At 44.7% G+C, this 16,978-nt stretch overlaps 1 protein-coding gene across 2 annotated transcripts in view; it reads left to right on the top strand.

Annotated features, from left to right (window-relative positions):
• ARHGEF9 (Cdc42 guanine nucleotide exchange factor 9) overlaps positions 1-16,978 on the top strand; it is a 182,099-nt gene that overhangs the window by 141,425 nt on the left and 23,696 nt on the right. For both annotated transcript variants that reach the window (XM_056859261.1, XM_056859260.1), the window contains exon 7: positions 6,990-7,121. In XM_056859261.1, coding sequence (XP_056715239.1) covers positions 6,990-7,121 — 132 coding nt within the window. The remainder of the gene's footprint in view (positions 1-6,989; positions 7,122-16,978) is intronic.

Below are 16,978 nucleotides of genomic sequence, written 5' to 3'. Positions count from 1 at the left end.
ATACATTATTATTTTTAATGTTGGTTAAAAACTAGATGCCGGCAGCCAAGGAAGTACCTTGTTAGAACCAATCAACATATGGATTTCAGCTCCTCAACCTCCTTGCTCTTGGGCCCTGATGCCAAGTTGACGCAGGGCTGCATGGATTGTAGAAGCCACAATATCCCGATTCCTCCATCCGAGCCTGAAGCCAAGGCCCAGCGACTGCCTGCCCCTTGGCCCCCAGAGCCACAGTTGTCCCTTGCCCATCCACTCCCCTTCTTCCAATGGAGTGCAGGCCAGGCCCCCTCATGCTCTAGATTTGCCCAAGTCCTGCTTTTACTTGGGCTTCTCCTTTCCTGCTACCATCACCGAGTGCGGATTTCTGCTTTTCAGACCATGGCCTCTTGTGTTCCTTTACCAACCTGAATATTGACCCATTTCACTATCCCTCCTCTTGCCCTGCCCCCTCACCCAGCATGCAGCCTCTCTGGAATTGCTGCAAGGTTCCTACAGAGCTCTGCTACAGTTTGTCCCCTCTTGCTTTAATTTTTATCTCTCCTGCTCTTTTCCTCTAGCCTCCTTCCCCACCTCCATTTCCTTCTTCACCTAGTCTGCACCTGTCCTTTTGCTTCCTTGTCACTGACCTTGTCCTTCCCGCATGGCGTAGTGGTTAAAAGTGGCGGACTCTAACCTGGAGAACCGGGTTTGATTCCCCACAAGTAGGTTTCTCTCCTGCTTTCTTGAATGGCCTCATGCCTTTCAAATAGGAAGCTTGGGGTTGGTTATGTAGTTCACTCTACTTGCATTTCTTCCCATGCAAGCAATTGCACTGCACACGTGTTTGGATCACGGAATCTTAAAATGAAACCATCATGGCTGCAAAGGATGCTTGGAGCCTAGAGTCCCTCTGGCCTCCGTACACACACACAATCGGCAATCATGAGAGCCAGCATGGTGTAGTGGTTAGGAGCAGTGGACTCAAATCTGGAGAACCGGGTTTGATTCCCTACTCCTCATGAGCAGTGGACTCTAATCATGTGAACCAGGTTGGTTTCCCTGCTCCTACACATGAAGCCTGCTGGGTGACCTTGGGCCAGTCACAGTTCTCTCCAAACTCTCTCAGCCCTATCTACCTCACAAGGTGTCTGTTGTGGAGAGAAGAGAGGAAGGAGATTATAAGCCAGTTTGAGACTCCTTAAAAGGTAGAGAAAAGTGGGGTATAAAAACCAACTTTTCTTCTTCCCTGTGTCCTGGGACTTCTTTCCCATACTCTGCATGCTTCCATGTGAGGTTTTAATCCCAACCAAACTGCTAACTTTCCCTTCCCTCACAGTATCTGGACTGTATTAGTATTAGTCCCCTAGCAACAGAGCATTCTGTGCCTCCGCACCAGCTCAGTCAATCAGTGTCAGAACCCCTGCAAAAGCAGCAGGGCACATCCAGAGGCCTCGCTTATCTGGACTCCCCTGTTGATTAGCTTTCTGTGGCCAGTAATAAGCGCTGTGTCTCAGCCGTGCTCTCGGACCCTCTTCTGTCTCCTGTTATTACAGTAGTTCTGCTGCCGGCCAGCCTTGCATGAGATGTAAGTAATAGAGCTACCTTTAATCTCAGCCAGTTCTGTCTGAAAAGCAGCTTTGAAGCTTGCCCTGTCTAAATCAGCGGAGTTTTGTCTAATCAAAATGAGATCCTTTGACTAGCTTGCATTCTCTAAGGTGTCTTCCCCCCCCCCCATACTTTATAACGATATTAAATTCACTGAAAGATGAATAATGGTACGTAAATATCATTGGCGCTGTCCTTTTAAATCTTTTCTAGCTCAGATTTCTTCCAGTTATTTATGAATCCTCTAATGGCAGCCTCTGAGCCCTGAATTATGTAACATACATGAGCTGGCTGCCACAAAATGCTGCATTATTAAGTCCAAAGGTTTCTGTGAACAAAAAAGGGACTGTTGCTGCAAACATCTTGTTTCTCACAGCGAAGGCAGCTTGAGGACACAGACCCCCCCCCCCCAGGACTCGAAGCAGGTTCAGGACTGAAATTTGAGAGAGGGGAGTCTCTTTTCCCCCTCCTTCCTCTCCCCCTCCTCCAGTGGCAGCAGGCTTTGGATCATGGCTAATGAAAAGGATTCTTGCAATAAGTATCTCAGCCTCTTTGCGGGGGGGGGGGTGTTCCTGTGGCTTTTTGCACCAGCGTCTTGGTCCTGCACAGCAGTGAATGCTACAGCCAATTTCTCATCCTTGCACTCCTCTTCTTCCAGCCATGATCTTTCATTACCTTCTCTTAACCCCTCCTCACATCCTTTGTCTCCATTGCCTGCTTATGCACAGAGAGGGAGGGTGCTGATGCCCGAGGCCTGGGCTTGGGGCGCTGATGACTGACAGCCTTCCTCAGCAGCGTAGAGATTGGCTCATTGAACCTCAATCCGCAGAGAGCAGGGCGGGGGAGCAGGAGTCTTCCTAGGAGGTGTTTGCCCTTTGTCTCTCTCTCTCTCTCTCTCTCTCTCTCTCTCTCTCTCTCTCTCTCTCTCTCTCTCTCTCTCTCTCTCTCTCTCATGTGTGTAAACCTTCCTGGACTCCTAAGCAGTCACTGGAAGAGCATTATAAAGCATCTGTGCCAGTAGAGGCTGCAGAGAGCCTTGCCAAACGGCCAGATGTTGTGGAAAAGATGACTGAAGGGTAGGCCAAAAGTAAAACCAAAGAATACACTTGAAGCTCAGCAGGAAAAATTAGATTAGTACTATATGCATAGTCCAGGGGCAGCCAGAGGGCCCTGTTGCCCCCTCCACCTGCTCCCCCTCCGCCCGCAGCATTCAGGTCTGCCACAGCAGGCAACAGCCCCAGGAGATGCCCCCCTGCCCCCAGTGGGTGGCCTACTCTTTCCCTCCATGGGGGGGGGCAGGGCCCAGCCCTCCTTCCCTCCCCCAGCCCTCCTTCCCTCCAGCTTGCCCTGACACCCCACCTAGGAAGGAAGGAGGCAGGCATTGCCCTGCCTCACTGTTTCCCCCAAGAGGAGGGGGCGGGTGCTTCTTTGCCACCACCCTGCTATGGTGTGTGTGGGAGGGCAGGAGTATGGTCAGCTGCTTCTGTGCAGTGCTTCTTGGCGCAATGCAGGTGGGGGTGGCTTCTTGCCACTCCTTGGGGGAGGGGGAGCTGTTGCTTCCCCCCTTAGGGCACCAAAAATCCTTGGGCCTGCCCTGGGGAAGTGTCCGGTGGCATGTGTTAGTTCTGCCTTAATGGAACAACGAATTTCAACCCTCTGATAAAAATGATTCACAAAGTTATTTAGATAAATTATTAGGGACTGTACTACCATGTATAGTTTGCCTTACGTTGGATCCTATTTAGGGTTGCCATTTTCTCCAGGTACTAGCTGGAGATCTCCTGCTGTTACAACTGATTTCCAGCCGATAAAGATCAGTTCACCTGGAGAAAATGGCCACTTTGGCAATTGGACTCTATGGTATTGAAGTCCCTCCCCTCCCCAAACCCCACCCTCCTCAGGCTCCGCCCCAAAAACCTCCCCCGGTAGTGAAGAGGGACCTGGCAACCCTAATCCTGTGTGTAATATTGCTTCATTTCATGTGATCAGGCAGTTTTTGTAAAACTGTTTTCCTTGTACAATGTTAATGCTTAAGACTTTGTCAATGAGCAATAAAGGCTGATGATGGTCATTTCATGTGGCATGCTACTAGTGTGCTTTTCTTCAATTCTGTTTTTATATTTCTGGTTGGTTCTACAACCCAAATCCTGTTTTGTTGTTAGTTGAAAGTCCCATCCTGTTGATTTTATTGACTCACTCTATGTAATCTGCATTGAGTCCCAGTGAGAAAAATGGACTATAAATAATGTAAATAAATAAATAAGCTGTGTTTTAGCATAATAATTGTGCCAAGATGTAGCTCTCAGCTAGTTATGAGATACTTGATGACAATATATGGTAAAGAGATATTTTAGAAGGTCTGCTATGTAGGTCTCCCACTGTTAAAAGGGGTAGAAGTAGAGGAATAAATGAGATGTATAATTTCTCCTGCCATAGTCTAGAACCTGAACTCAGACCACTAGCAAGCAACCTTTTGGAGGGTCCCGTAATAATTGTCTAAAAAATTCCTATGAATTTGGGGACAAGTAGAGAAGAATAGAGTGAAGTTCTGAGATCCATTGTGGTGTAGTGGTGGTTAAGAGTGTTGGACTAGGATCTGGAGACCTGGGTACAAATCCTCGCTCATGCCATGGAAGCTTGCTGGGTGACCTTGGGCCAGTCACACTCTCAGCCTAACCTGCCTCTCAGGGTTGTTGTGAGGATAAAATGGAGGAGAGGAGGAAGATGTAACCTGCTTTGGGTCCCTTATGGGGAGAAAGGTGGGTACAAATGAATTAAATATAAACAAATAAATCATTCCATGAGGAGTTACAGCCTCCAAGTAATTAACAGAGCTTTCCTGGCCAAGCTATGGAACTCTAGGAGACTTTATATGAATTGATTTTGGAGGAAGAAATATTAGGCCTGAATATTCAGGGTAGTTTACAAAATGCTTCTTTTTATATGAGAGATGTGGACCTGAATCTTCCTTCTGTACAAATAGGCATACCATCCCCCAAGCTTCCAGCATTCATCTTGACAGTTTGAGGCACACCGCTGCATCTTTTGAGCAATAATGCTCCCTGGGCTGTTCACGCGGCACTCGTGCCAACCAAGGATGCTGCTTCTGAGCCTGTAATGTAAACCAGCCTGGAGTGCCTGCAGGCACACCCTTGGAAGCCGTCAATTGGGAAGCTTGATACTGCATATTTTGGATTTGGTTAACTGACTTGATGGGGTCAGAGTCCATTGGCACCCTCCAGCTGTGATTGTTTTCCACTGCAGCAAAACCTACTCCAACAGGGAGAGGTTTCGCTCCTGCTTTCTTGAATGTCCTCGTGTCTTTCAGATAGGATGTTTGGGGTTCATTTCTTCCCATGCAAGCAATTGCACTGCACACGTCGTCTGGATCATGGAATCGTAAAATGAAACCTTCATGGCTGCAAAGGATGCTTGGAGCGTAGAGTCCCTCTGGCCTCCGTACACACACACAATCGGCAATCATGAGAGCCAGCATGGTGTAGTGGTTAGGAGCAGTGGACTCTAGCCTGGAGAATCAGGTTTGATTCCCCACTCCTTCTCATGAGAGGCGGACTCTAATCTGGTGAACCAGATTGGTTTCCCCGCTCCTACACATGAAGCCAGCTGGGTGACTTTGGGCCAGTCACAGTTCTCTTCTAGCTCTCTCAGCCTCATCTACCTGACAAGGTGTTTGTTGTGGGGAGAGGAAGGGCAGGAGATTGTAAGCTGGTTTGATTCTCCTTAAAAGGTAGAGAAAATCAGCATATAAAAACCAACTCTTCTTCTTCTTCGATAATGTTTCCCACTTGGGGTAGCCCCAGAAGGGAGAGTCTCTCCCTCAGGGAGTCATGAATAGAATCTGGAGACCAAAAGGACTCATTTCTCCATCACCTTGGGCTCACCTTTAGCCCTGTGTATCATTGCTTTGTTTCCCCCAATATGAATCAGTGACTCCAAAGCTACCATCCGCTTCCTCACATTTAAATAAAAGCCTTGTTTTCAAACTAAGGTTTCTAAGGTGCTTCTGAACTTGGACCTGGCTGGTCAAAAGAAGGCTGTGAAGCCCAGCAGCTCCCAACCTCAGAACCTGAGGCTCCCGGTTTCAAGCCCTGCAGTCCTTGGCATGCAGAATCCCTTCACTTGCCTCAGGAAAAAGTGGAGCAGTCCCAGTCTAAATGTCTCAAGTTTCCTCCTGTCTCATTTGTTTATGATGTAGCTGAATTCCCTCAAGTGAGAGATCCCATTTGTAAATAGTATTTAAATCATAAACCCAAAGCAAGTAATGCACAGTGATGTATGCAAAGAAAACAATGTTATATCCCCGAATTCTGGAAAATATTTTTTATAGTCTCTGTAATTAAAGCATTCCCCCCACATGTATAACATTCTTCATAACAAGTCAAAAAATGTTGACTATTATCCTGCAATCTCATATTATGATAAGCAATAAATAAAATCCATTTTCCCACAGAATTGTCAGCTGATATGTTTTTTGCTGAAAGAAATTGACCAAACTCTTCTCAGCCACTTTATCAAAGAGTGAGGGGGGATCTGACTTTTTTTCCCCAAAAGAGAACACAATACACACTGTAGCAGTAGATAAATGCAGCACAAATTCCCTATCAGAGGTATTTTCCACATCTTTCAGATACCTAAGCAAGATCGCCCAAGGATTAAAGGGTACAGCAGACCTTCTTACATTTTTGTCTAAAATTTATTGCCTGAAACATCTAAACTATGTACCAGTGAGTGATTATTTTGATGGAAAATTTGTAGAAAATATTATATCAGATTAGGAATTTTGGTGCTGAAATTCTCCTATATGAGTTAAAATCTTGAAAATTCTCTTGATCTATATGTTTGCTGACTTGTTGATGTCTTGGAGATCTTTTGGCATTTGATGTATGACAGTTTCTGATAGCTGAAAATCACTGGAAGTTAATATCTGACAATATGAGATGGTTGGTAGGCACTAATATTTAGCAGTTCTATATCTCCTGTTATGGCATTTGACAGATTACATGAAACAACATCTGGAAAATGATAGCATTGGAAATCTTGCATGGGATGTCTGCTGAAGTAAAACTAAATCTAAAGCGTATTGATTTCCCATTTTGGAGAGAATGTTCACATTCAGAATTTCATACTTAGAATTTTGCATTCAAAATTGTCCATTTTAGAATCAGAATCAGAATATTTAAATTTCAGCTCTAGGAAAATACATGTACAGAGTTTAGGAAGAATCTTTGAGCCCCCTACTAGATTTCCAACTGCTCTTGTTCAGAGGGGTTTTTCCTGTTGCTAGCATTGTTCTCCACATCTGGGCCGTAATACAGGACTTGCCTGGGACTTTCAATTTTGTGTGGCATGATTACATATTCCTCCTTCTTCCCCATGTCCCACAGGGGGATGACATATTGGATCGCAGCTCTGAGCTGATCTACACAGGGGAGATGTCCTGGATTTATCAGCCTTACGGACGAAGCCAACAGCGCGTCTTCTTCCTCTTTGACCACCAGATGGTTCTCTGCAAAAAGGTAGTGAAATTCACTCTGATCACTTCTGTTTGCAGGCAAGGCTTACTTACAGATCAAGGTTAGATTCTCACCCCTCCCCCAAAACACCCTGAAAAGCAATAGCAAGAGTAGAGTTGCTAACAACCTGGAGAAAACGTGCCCTGTCCTTTTCAGCTGAGTGGGATGTATTCATGTCCTTTTATGCATGACTATATCACTCGCCATCACCCCTCCTATGACTTCACATCTTTGTTTGGATTATGCATGCCATTTCCGACCATCAGAGGTCACCTCGCTCTCCCCCTGTGTTTCCCCGCATTTCGCTCATGTTTTCAAATTCAAGATAAAACAGGTCCCTCGAAACATGGGCAAAAGGCGGGGAAACACAGGGGGAGAGAGAGGCGACCTCTAATGGGTAGAAATGGAATGCATAATCCAAACAAAGACCCGAAATCATTGGAGGGGTGATGACGAGTGAAACAGCCATGCATAAAATCGGCAATTCAAGGGACCTGTTTTATCTAAAATCAAATGCATAATTATAGGATGGAGGAGATTTATCTCAGCAGTAGTGTGGGCGAAAAAAATCTTGGGGTCTTAGTAGACCAAACACTGAACATGAGTCAGCAGTGTGATGTGGTAAAAAAAGCTAAAAGGCAATTGCGATCTTGGGCTGTATCAACAAAAGTATAGTGTTCAGATCATGCGAAGTGATGGTATCGCTTTACTCTGCTCTGGTTAGACCTCACCTAGAGTATTGTGTTCAGTTTTGGGCACCGCAATTTAAGAAGGATGTAGACAAGCTGGAACTTGTCCAGAGGAGGGCAACAAAGATGGTGAGGGGTCTGGAGACCAAGTCCTATGAGGAAAGGTTGAAGGAGTTTAGCCTGAAGAGGAGAATACTGAGAGGTGGCATGATAACCATCTTCAAGTACTTGAAGGGCTGTCATATAGAGGATGGTGCCGAGTTGTGCGGGGGAGATAGTGTGGAATTTCCTGCATTGTGCAGGGGTTTGGACTCGATAACCCTGGTGGTCCCTTCCAATTCTATGATTCTATGGAACTCCCTGCCCCAGGATGTGGTGATGGCTACCAACTTGAAATGCTTTACGAGGGGACATGGACTATCCATGGCTACTAGTCAAAATGAATACTAGTCAGGATGCATACCTATTCTCTCCAGTGTCAGAGGAGCATGCCTATTATATTAGGTGCTATACAACACAGGCAGGATAATGCTGCTGCAGTCGTCTTGCTCATGGGCTTCCTAGAAGCACCTGGTTGGCCACTGTGTGAACAGACTGCTGGACTTGATGGGCCTTGGTCTGAAACAGCAGGGCTTTTCTTATGTTCTTATGACCCAGAACAGTTGCCGTGAACACTCTCTGCACAGGAAGAGAAGAAAGACTTGCAGCCTTGCTAAGGGTTAACTCCCTTCAATTCTTGATGTACTGATTGATTTAAAGAATCAAGGGTTATAATCCCCAGGTTGCATATCAAGGCCTTCAGTCAGCGACTGGTGGCAGCACTGAGCACAGAACCAAGAAAGAAAAATCTCAGCTGTTACCTAAATGTGTGGTGGAAGGGAGCATGTTTGTGTGAGAGTGAGATCCAGGATCTGCTCTAGAATCCTTCAATACAACTAATAAAGTGTACTGTGAGGAAGGAGAGGATCAGGTGTATTTGTTTATTTATTTATTTACTGTACTTACAGTCGCCTCTCTCTCTCAAACTCAAAGTGGGTTACAAAATTACGTAAAAATTAGGGATGATTAGATAGTTCTCAACTCTTTTGCTTCAACCAGGAAAATCCCCGTTTCAGTTTTGCTACTACTTTGAGCAAGTCAAACCTGTGGGATCTTTATTTTTGCCCTGTATTCCATTTCCTGGCACCAAATTTTCCCCATAAAATATAGGCATTTTGCAGCATTAGTGGTACATGAATAAATCACCATTATACACTATATGTAAGATCTAAGGCCATTTATATAGGGCTGTTTCCCTTGTGGTCACCTCACTGCCTGCTCTGGTGCTTCATTTTGATTATACAGGCCTTTCCCAATCATCAGAGGTCACCTGGCTCTCCCCGCAAGTTTCCGTGCGTTTTGCCCATGTTTTCCAGATGCTGTTTTAGCGAAAATCCAGAAAACTCAGGCAAAACATGTGGAAACGCAGGGGAGAGTGAGGTGATCTAGAGGGTGGGAAAGGCATGCATAATCAAAACGAAGCACCAGAGTAGTTGGCGGGGGTGACCGCAGGAAAACAGCCCTGCATAAATGGCCCTAATTGTACTTGCTGCGTTTGATTGTAAACTGCGTTGTGCATTTATGAAAAAAAGGAGGAATACATATCTGAAATAAATATTATTTATTATATTATGCATTCAAATGATGTACATCTCACATATGAATATCGTATCCCATGAAAACTGTACATAGACAATGTACAGTACAGACAATGTCTACCAAAGAAGTAGCAAAAGATAGGGAACCGAAAGCACTGGGTCGGCTATTGCAAATCCATTCCACTAATAATGTCATTTTCCCATGGCCCAGGCAGGCTTCTGATGTAACAATTGGCGCTTTAAACCCTGCCTCTTGCAATGGGGGAAAGCACCAGCAGAACCGCCTGGTGGGATCCAACTGATTACAAAATATATATGAATATAAAAATAAATGACTTCCTTTCTTTATATAGCCTCATTCGTCTATGGGTTTCCGTGTTACATTATAACAGTTTATTTTTCAACGTGCAAAGCAAAAGCAGTAAAGGATTTAGACATCTGTGGATGCAAAGAGTCGTGTGGTGCTATTTTAAGCTCTCGCCGTGTTTTCTCTTTTGTGTATTTGATTAAGCTCTTTAAAAATGTGAGGCATCACTGACTGCAAGGTACAGCCAGTGTTGTTACCCTTCATACTGCCAGGGAGCTCACACGACAGGAAAGCAGTTATTCCTTCTGACTAATTGGCTTTGGATAATGCCCATTCTTCGTGGCACTCTTTCATGTCAGTGCTTATTAAATTCTAAAGTGGTCTCCCCTCTCAAGGTGTCTCAAGTTCAGTCTAGAAGCCTGTCTCTTTGCCAGACAAAGAGGTGGTCCCTTCAGATTATTCCATTCTCTTTGACTTGATTGAATTCAGTTTCACTCATTCTCGTCTGTGGTTCGTATGTACAAGGGAGGCTGTGTTGAAATGTCTCAGGCAGCTGGTTGTATTTGCAGTGACTTCAGGGTAAACACAGGGCCAACATAGCACTTGCCGTGCATTGCCATTTTGGCTTGCATCCTGTTTTGTTGCCTGTTGGCATGCCTGAGACAAGCAGCTGATCTACAAGGGCAGAACATTTCCTGCATTGTGCAGGGGGTTGGACTAGATGACCCTGATGGTCCCTTTCAACTCTATGATTCTGTGATTCTATAACATGCTTTGGATGCATAGAAGGATGGTGCTAGCCAGGGAGTGAATTCCTATTGAGCTAGGGAGGCATTCCAGTCCTGCTTGCCAGCCTTACACCTCCTTTCAGGCAAGGGAGGGGTTGGCAGAGCTGTCTGCAGAAAGGAAGGCCAGCTCGCAAGGGAGGTGTTTGTAGGGCCAGCCTCAGTACCAACCACCACAATGGTTTTGAGAAGAAAATACACTTTAGACACATTTGCAGTAAAGGAACATGAGACTGTGTGGCAGAGGTGGAGTCTCAGAGCACAAAAGGGTAGAAACCTTGGACACTTCTTGCAGGGGAAAATGTGCAGCTGAGCCAGCTTTTCTCCATCGCCTAGCACAGTCCACCTGCAGTGAAACTGAGATACATATTGTCTGACATTTGCACAAGGAGTGCTGTGATGCCTCTCCTGAGTAAGAAGGAGAAAGGAATAAAAGCATCCACCAAGACCTATTACCCAAATCGCTATACATGTGAAGGTCCCTTAGTGAGCCAAGGCGTTGCCTTGCTGGCACAGAGCAAACATGTGTATTTGGGGGTATTTCACCAGATATTTGGGATCTTTAACCCTGTGTATACCAAGTTCTAGATTCAGACCAAGACTAAAAAAAAACGAGGGGAAATAAGCTTTCTTAAAGAGAAAAAAATATTTTATTTATTTAACAGACAAGAAACCAAGATATGTTAAGTGATTTGCAGAGCAGAATGGAGATTTACAGAAAAGAAAAATGCATTAGAAATGCACCCCAAACCCTTTCCCTGATAAGCCACCTGCCTACTGGAGGAAAAACTGAAAAGGGAAAATAAAACATACCAGCCTGGTCTCCAAGGAAGGGGGAGGGTTTCAGTGGCAGTGAGTGAAGCATCTTCGGGAGATGGAAACTGATCAGGCAGGGAAGAAAGCCGAGCAAAGCAGGCCTGTGTAGTGAAGAGGCAGAGAAGCCAGCCGTGAAGTTGGGGTAACTGGATGAATCCAAAGTGGCCACAAATATTGGGGCTGAGGGGAAGGGGTGCTGTCCTCTTTCTGACCTTTTGCCAAGAATACTGAGCGGGAGGGGTGCTGGCACTGGAATGTGAGAGTAATAAAAATTCAGTGTCTCCAGAGATGAGCCAGTGTGAAAAAAAAAGCTTTTGTCTGTATTACGAAAGAGTCACTGTGGACCAAGTTCAGAGACTTTCCAGGAAAAGTGACCCCACCCATTTTTGTCTGTCACATTTGTATGCTGTCTGTCCACCAAGGAATCCAAAATAGTGCACACAAGATTATCCCATTGTTTTAAAAGGAAAGATGAAAAAGAAAAGGGAAACAACATCATGCAGGTAAAATGGCCGGAGTTCTTTCAGAAAGAAGGGAAACTTGTTATGGTGGAGTGGATTAGAACTGGAAGAGCTAGACAAAGCTATCATGGGAAAAAAGGAAGATGGTTTAGGACCTGGCTCTGAAGAGCTTTATAAGGAAGGCCAAAGAGTTTGTGCTGCATCCAGAAGGGGATGGGAAGCCGGTGAAGGGAACTGAGGAAGGGGATCGTGCGAACTGAGTGAGGGGCCGCATGGTTTTGGCAGTAGAGCTCTGGGCAGAAGTGTAAAGTTTTAAGTAAATGGAGCACAGTTTTAAGTGAGGGGCTAGAAAAGAAGGGCTCAGTTTCACCATCGTTCGCACCATGTTTTGGAAATAAACTGAATATGGGGGGAGCACAAATGAGCACTTAGAGAGAAAGCCCAAGCTTCATTCCTGGTTGAAAGGGTGGGGAGTGATGTCGCATATGGGTTATGAAGAATAACCAAGGAAAAGAAAGCACTCGGGGTGGGGGGTGGGGGTTCAGCTCACCCATACGAAATCTAAAATGGTGATGAGACACCTAAATGGAATTATCAGAAAAGGGCAGCTACAGATGCAGAGGGTGGAAAGGGAGAGATCTAGGACAGAGAGAGAAGACTGCATCCATCAGGATATCAAGGGCAGACTTCCAAAAAAGAGGATGCTGGAAACAGTTGCATAAAAGGAATGTGGTCTGTCTCTGCAGCTTTAGCTTAATTCACCACTTCTGGAAGTAGGTCTTCTCCATTTCGGAAAGCTGCATTTCTCAGGTCAGTTATGCCATCCTGCATTGCCATGATGCTGCTTGAAGTAGCTCTCCAGGGTGCTGATCTGCTCCGCTCTGAAGCTGGCCTGTAAGCAAATCTATTGGGACCTGACTGTAAGGCCTTTTATGCATGGCTGTTTCGCTTGTGGTCACCCTTCCGACTTCAGGTCTTTGTTTTGATTATGCATGCCGTTTCTGACTGTCAGAGATTACCTCGCTCTCTCCATGCGTGTTTTGACTGCATTTTCAAATTTGTGATAAAACAGCTCCCTGAAAACACAAGCAAAAATGTGCGGAAACGAGCAGGGAGAGTGAGGTGACCTCTGACGGTTGGAAACGGCAGGCATAATCAAAACAACGGGCCAAAGTCGCTGGAAGGGTGACAGTGAGGGAAACAGCCATGCATAAAAGGTCTCCGATTCTTCTGTGGCCTGGCGTTCCAATCCAGAATACTTCCCTTCTACATTCTGCAACAGTGGACGTGGCTTTTGGGTGATGGTGCATGGTGCTGCTGAAGAGGAGGAGCCCAAGGTCTTTTGGTGCGAAGAGAGATTCTCTGTGGGAAGCTGTTATTGTCTCCCACTGCTATTTCTTTTACCTGTGGCAAGTTACATTTGAGGGTCTTAAGGGTCTTCCTTTTGAGTCTAGAAACCACTGAGAAAGGCTAAAGAATTTGGCTGCTTGATGACTACCCTCATTCTGGTCTGTCTGGTACCTTGGGATAGTCACTCTCTTGAGAAGGGGCACAGGGAGCCTTTTCTCTCATCCCAGCCCAGTTCTACGGGGAGCAATATCCATCTGCATCAAGGGTTTATACCCTTGGATTACCAGATTCTTTTGGGGCACCATGGCTTCAAGCCAAGATTATTCTCAAGTTTGTCTTCAGGCAAATCTGGAGAAATCTGGAGTATACTGAATTTACAATCATATAACCAGATTGGTCTGACATGCTTGCTTATCTAATGTACCTGCACGACAGACTTAATCCCATTTTAGGTCAACTGTTTTTAACTAGAGGAGAAGGGCTATGGCTCAATGGCAGAGCACATGATTTGCACATAGAAGTGACCCAAGTTTAATCCCTTGCTTCTTTGGTTGAAGGATTTCAGGTAGCATTGAGAAGGACCCTTCTCAGCCTGGAACTCTGAAGAGCTCTTGCTTTTTAGAGTAGACTGTACTGAGCTTGACAGACCAATGGTCAGATTTGGTATGAACCTACGTCTCCATAAGTAAACACAAAAAATAGATGTCTCTTTGGATACACTATTATTCTGCTTACCACAGATGTGATTATACTTCAATTACGTAAGGCCAGGACTGAGGATGCTCTTTGCATAGCCCAAATTCCGTGTAAAGAAAAGGTGAATTTTGTGACCTGCAAGGAGACATCATCCATTCTGATTCAGCCAATAACAGGGAGAAACAAAGAGCAACATCTGGCGCTGAATTCAAATCCCCCCCTCAGCCACTGGAAAGGCAATTTTACTCCCACTGGTTTCCAAGATTTCACCAAACACCACCCACAGAATTCCAAATTTACAGTTCCAAAATCCTGAGGTAGAAACTGGGATTTTTTTTTAAGGGTTTACTTAAAGCTGAGATTTTCAGGACGCTGGATGTGTCTGTGCTTGGGTAGTATGACTGCACCTGCTATATGATTTTGTTTATCAAAGCCTACCTTTTCCCTTTCAAGGCAGCGGAGATGGAAGGATTAAACCCTCCGTCTCCTTTCTGCACAATCTTGATCTAAATCACAGCCATATGTGGCTGCAGTTCTTAAAATGCCACCCAAACCCAGGAAAGCGCTCCCAACATCTCCTCTCATTGAACTCAGAGATAAAATATCAGCTTTCCGTTTCCAAGCATTATATCTTAGTAGCAGCTTGTAGATGTGATGCAAACAAACCCAACAGTTTTGTGTGTTTTATCACAATCTTCTAAATAATCTATTGGATGGCTGTATAGCACGGGTGCAGAGGGAAAGGACCACCTAGACAAAATGTTTTGCCAGAGACTGGATTTGATTTTTTTTCACTGGAAAAAACAAACGTTAAAGGTCAATTTACTTCAAGCTCTCCCCAAACAGATCTAATCAACAGCTAATAAGTAGGCTAAGTCATGTGGTACATTAAACAGCAGCATTTCTACAGTGTTTTGCTATGAATAAAGCAACATATACAAAATTACTGTTTCCTTCTGGGACATGAACACAAACTGGCAAGTAGAAGGCAGACCTGCACAACTTGTGACCCACCAAGCCAAATACAGCCTGGAATTAGGGGAGGGGCTGTGGCTCAGTGGTAGAGTATCTGCTTGGCATGCAGAAGGTCTCAGGTTCACATGAACACATGAAGCTGCCTTATACTGAATCAGACCCTTGGTCAATCAAAGTCAGTATTGTCTCCTCAGACTGGCAGCGGCTCTCCAGGGTCTCGGGCAGGGGTCTTTCACATCACGTATTTGCCTAGTCCCTTTAACTGGAGAGGCCGAGGATTGAACCTGGGACCTTCTGCATGCCAAGCAGATGCTCTACCACTGAGCAACAGCCCCTCCCCAGCACCTCCAGTTGAATGGATCAAGTAGTGGGTGATGTGAAAGACCTCTTCCTGAGACCCTGGAGAGCTGCTGCTAGTCTGAGAAGACAATAGTGACCTTGATGGACCACTGGTCTAATTCAGAATAAGGCAGCTTCATGTGTTCAACCCACACACTGTGGCCTGCAGATGCTCAGCAGCCCCATGTTTACAGTTCTTTAGAAGGCCGGGAAAAAAAACTGATTTATTGAACCCCTGGTTCCAAGGCATCAAGAACTTAAACTGTTTACAGTTCTTTAGAAGGCCGGGGGGAAAAACTGATTTATTGAACCCCTGGTTCCAAGGCATCAAGAACTTAAACTGTTTACAGTTCTTTAGAAGGCCGGGAAAAAAAACTGATTTATTGAACCCCTGGTTCCAAGGCATCAAGAACTTAAACTGGTGACCGCCAGAGGTCACCTGGCTCTCCCTTAACATTTCCGTGCATTTTGCCCAAGTTTTCTGGATAACTGTTTAGTCAACATGCAGAAAACTCGTGCAAAATGCAGGGAAATGTGCGGGGAGAGCAAGGTGACCTGTGACAATTGGAAAATGCATGCATAATCAAGGCAAAGCCCTGAAGAAGTTGGCAGGGTGACCGTGAGGAAACAGCCATGCATAAATGGCCTTAATGACTGGACAGCCAGGTTTCTGCCTGAGGTACTTGGTTCTAGCAGCATCAGCACTGAAGACAGAGTCTGCCCAAAATGTCGTGTTTGGATAACTTGTATAATTTCAGAGGATAGCCGTATTGGTCTGCAGTAGAACAGTTAGATTTGAGAGTCAAAACTCAAAAGCTTATTCCCTGAATATCTTGTTGGTCTCTAAGGTGCTGCTGGACCGTTGCATGTACATTTTTAAAAAATGTTGGCACACAGTGCTCTCAATAAGGTACCCAAAAGGTAAGGAATCAACATGAAATCATGGGCTAATATTGATACAAGTGATTTTGTGAATAATATATAATAAATTTAATACAAACACAAAATTAATATAAACATAAACAGCTTGTATGTAGCCCTGTTCTAGCCTCTATGTATCTGTGCTGAACATGCCAAATAAACATAAAAACACAAAATTACAACAGTGACTATATACCCAACCAATATCACAGCTCAGACCATACGTGCTTCAGCTGCGAAGCCTTCTTCAGTGGTCCGAATAATTCTACGCCCTTTTGAAAGTGCATGAATGTATAAAAAGATTGCAATCCTTAGATTGAGTAATTTGTAAATTGTAAAGTCTAACATTTATTTATGTATATTTCATCCATAGTTGCCTTTATAATCTTAGGCTCCTATAGAAGTATTCCTTTCACAGTATCCAGTCATCAATATATCTTGATATATTGTATTCTATTGCATTATTCGGACCACCAAAAAAGGCTTCACAGCCGAAACGCATATGGTCTGAGCTGTGATATTGTTTGGGTGTATGGTCACACTGTTGTAATTTTGTGTTTTTATGTTTATTTGGCATGTTCAGCACAGATACATAGAGGCTAGAACAGGGCTACATACAAGTTGTTTATATGTACGCTAACTTTGTGTTTCCTTACCTTTTGGGTACCTTATTCTAGTTTTTTAGGGTTAAGGTTCCCCCCCCCTTTTTTTTGTTGTTGCTACACAGTGCTGTCATGTCAGTATAAGGGTCACTGCTCAGATGGCTTTTTAAACAGCTGTCCTGTTTTTGAAGGTTACCTCTGGATTTCCTCACACCAAGGCCTCATTTCCTTCATCCGCTGCTCAGAATGGCATTCCAATTACAGTAGTTCTCGAACAGCAAT

This window comes from Euleptes europaea, chromosome 13 (genome assembly GCF_029931775.1).
Source record: "Euleptes europaea isolate rEulEur1 chromosome 13, rEulEur1.hap1, whole genome shotgun sequence".
In the NCBI taxonomy this organism is placed as follows: Eukaryota; Metazoa; Chordata; class Lepidosauria; order Squamata; family Sphaerodactylidae; genus Euleptes; species Euleptes europaea.
The sequence above is the reverse complement of the archived record's forward strand: the minus strand, read 5'-3'. Positions and strand labels throughout refer to the sequence as shown.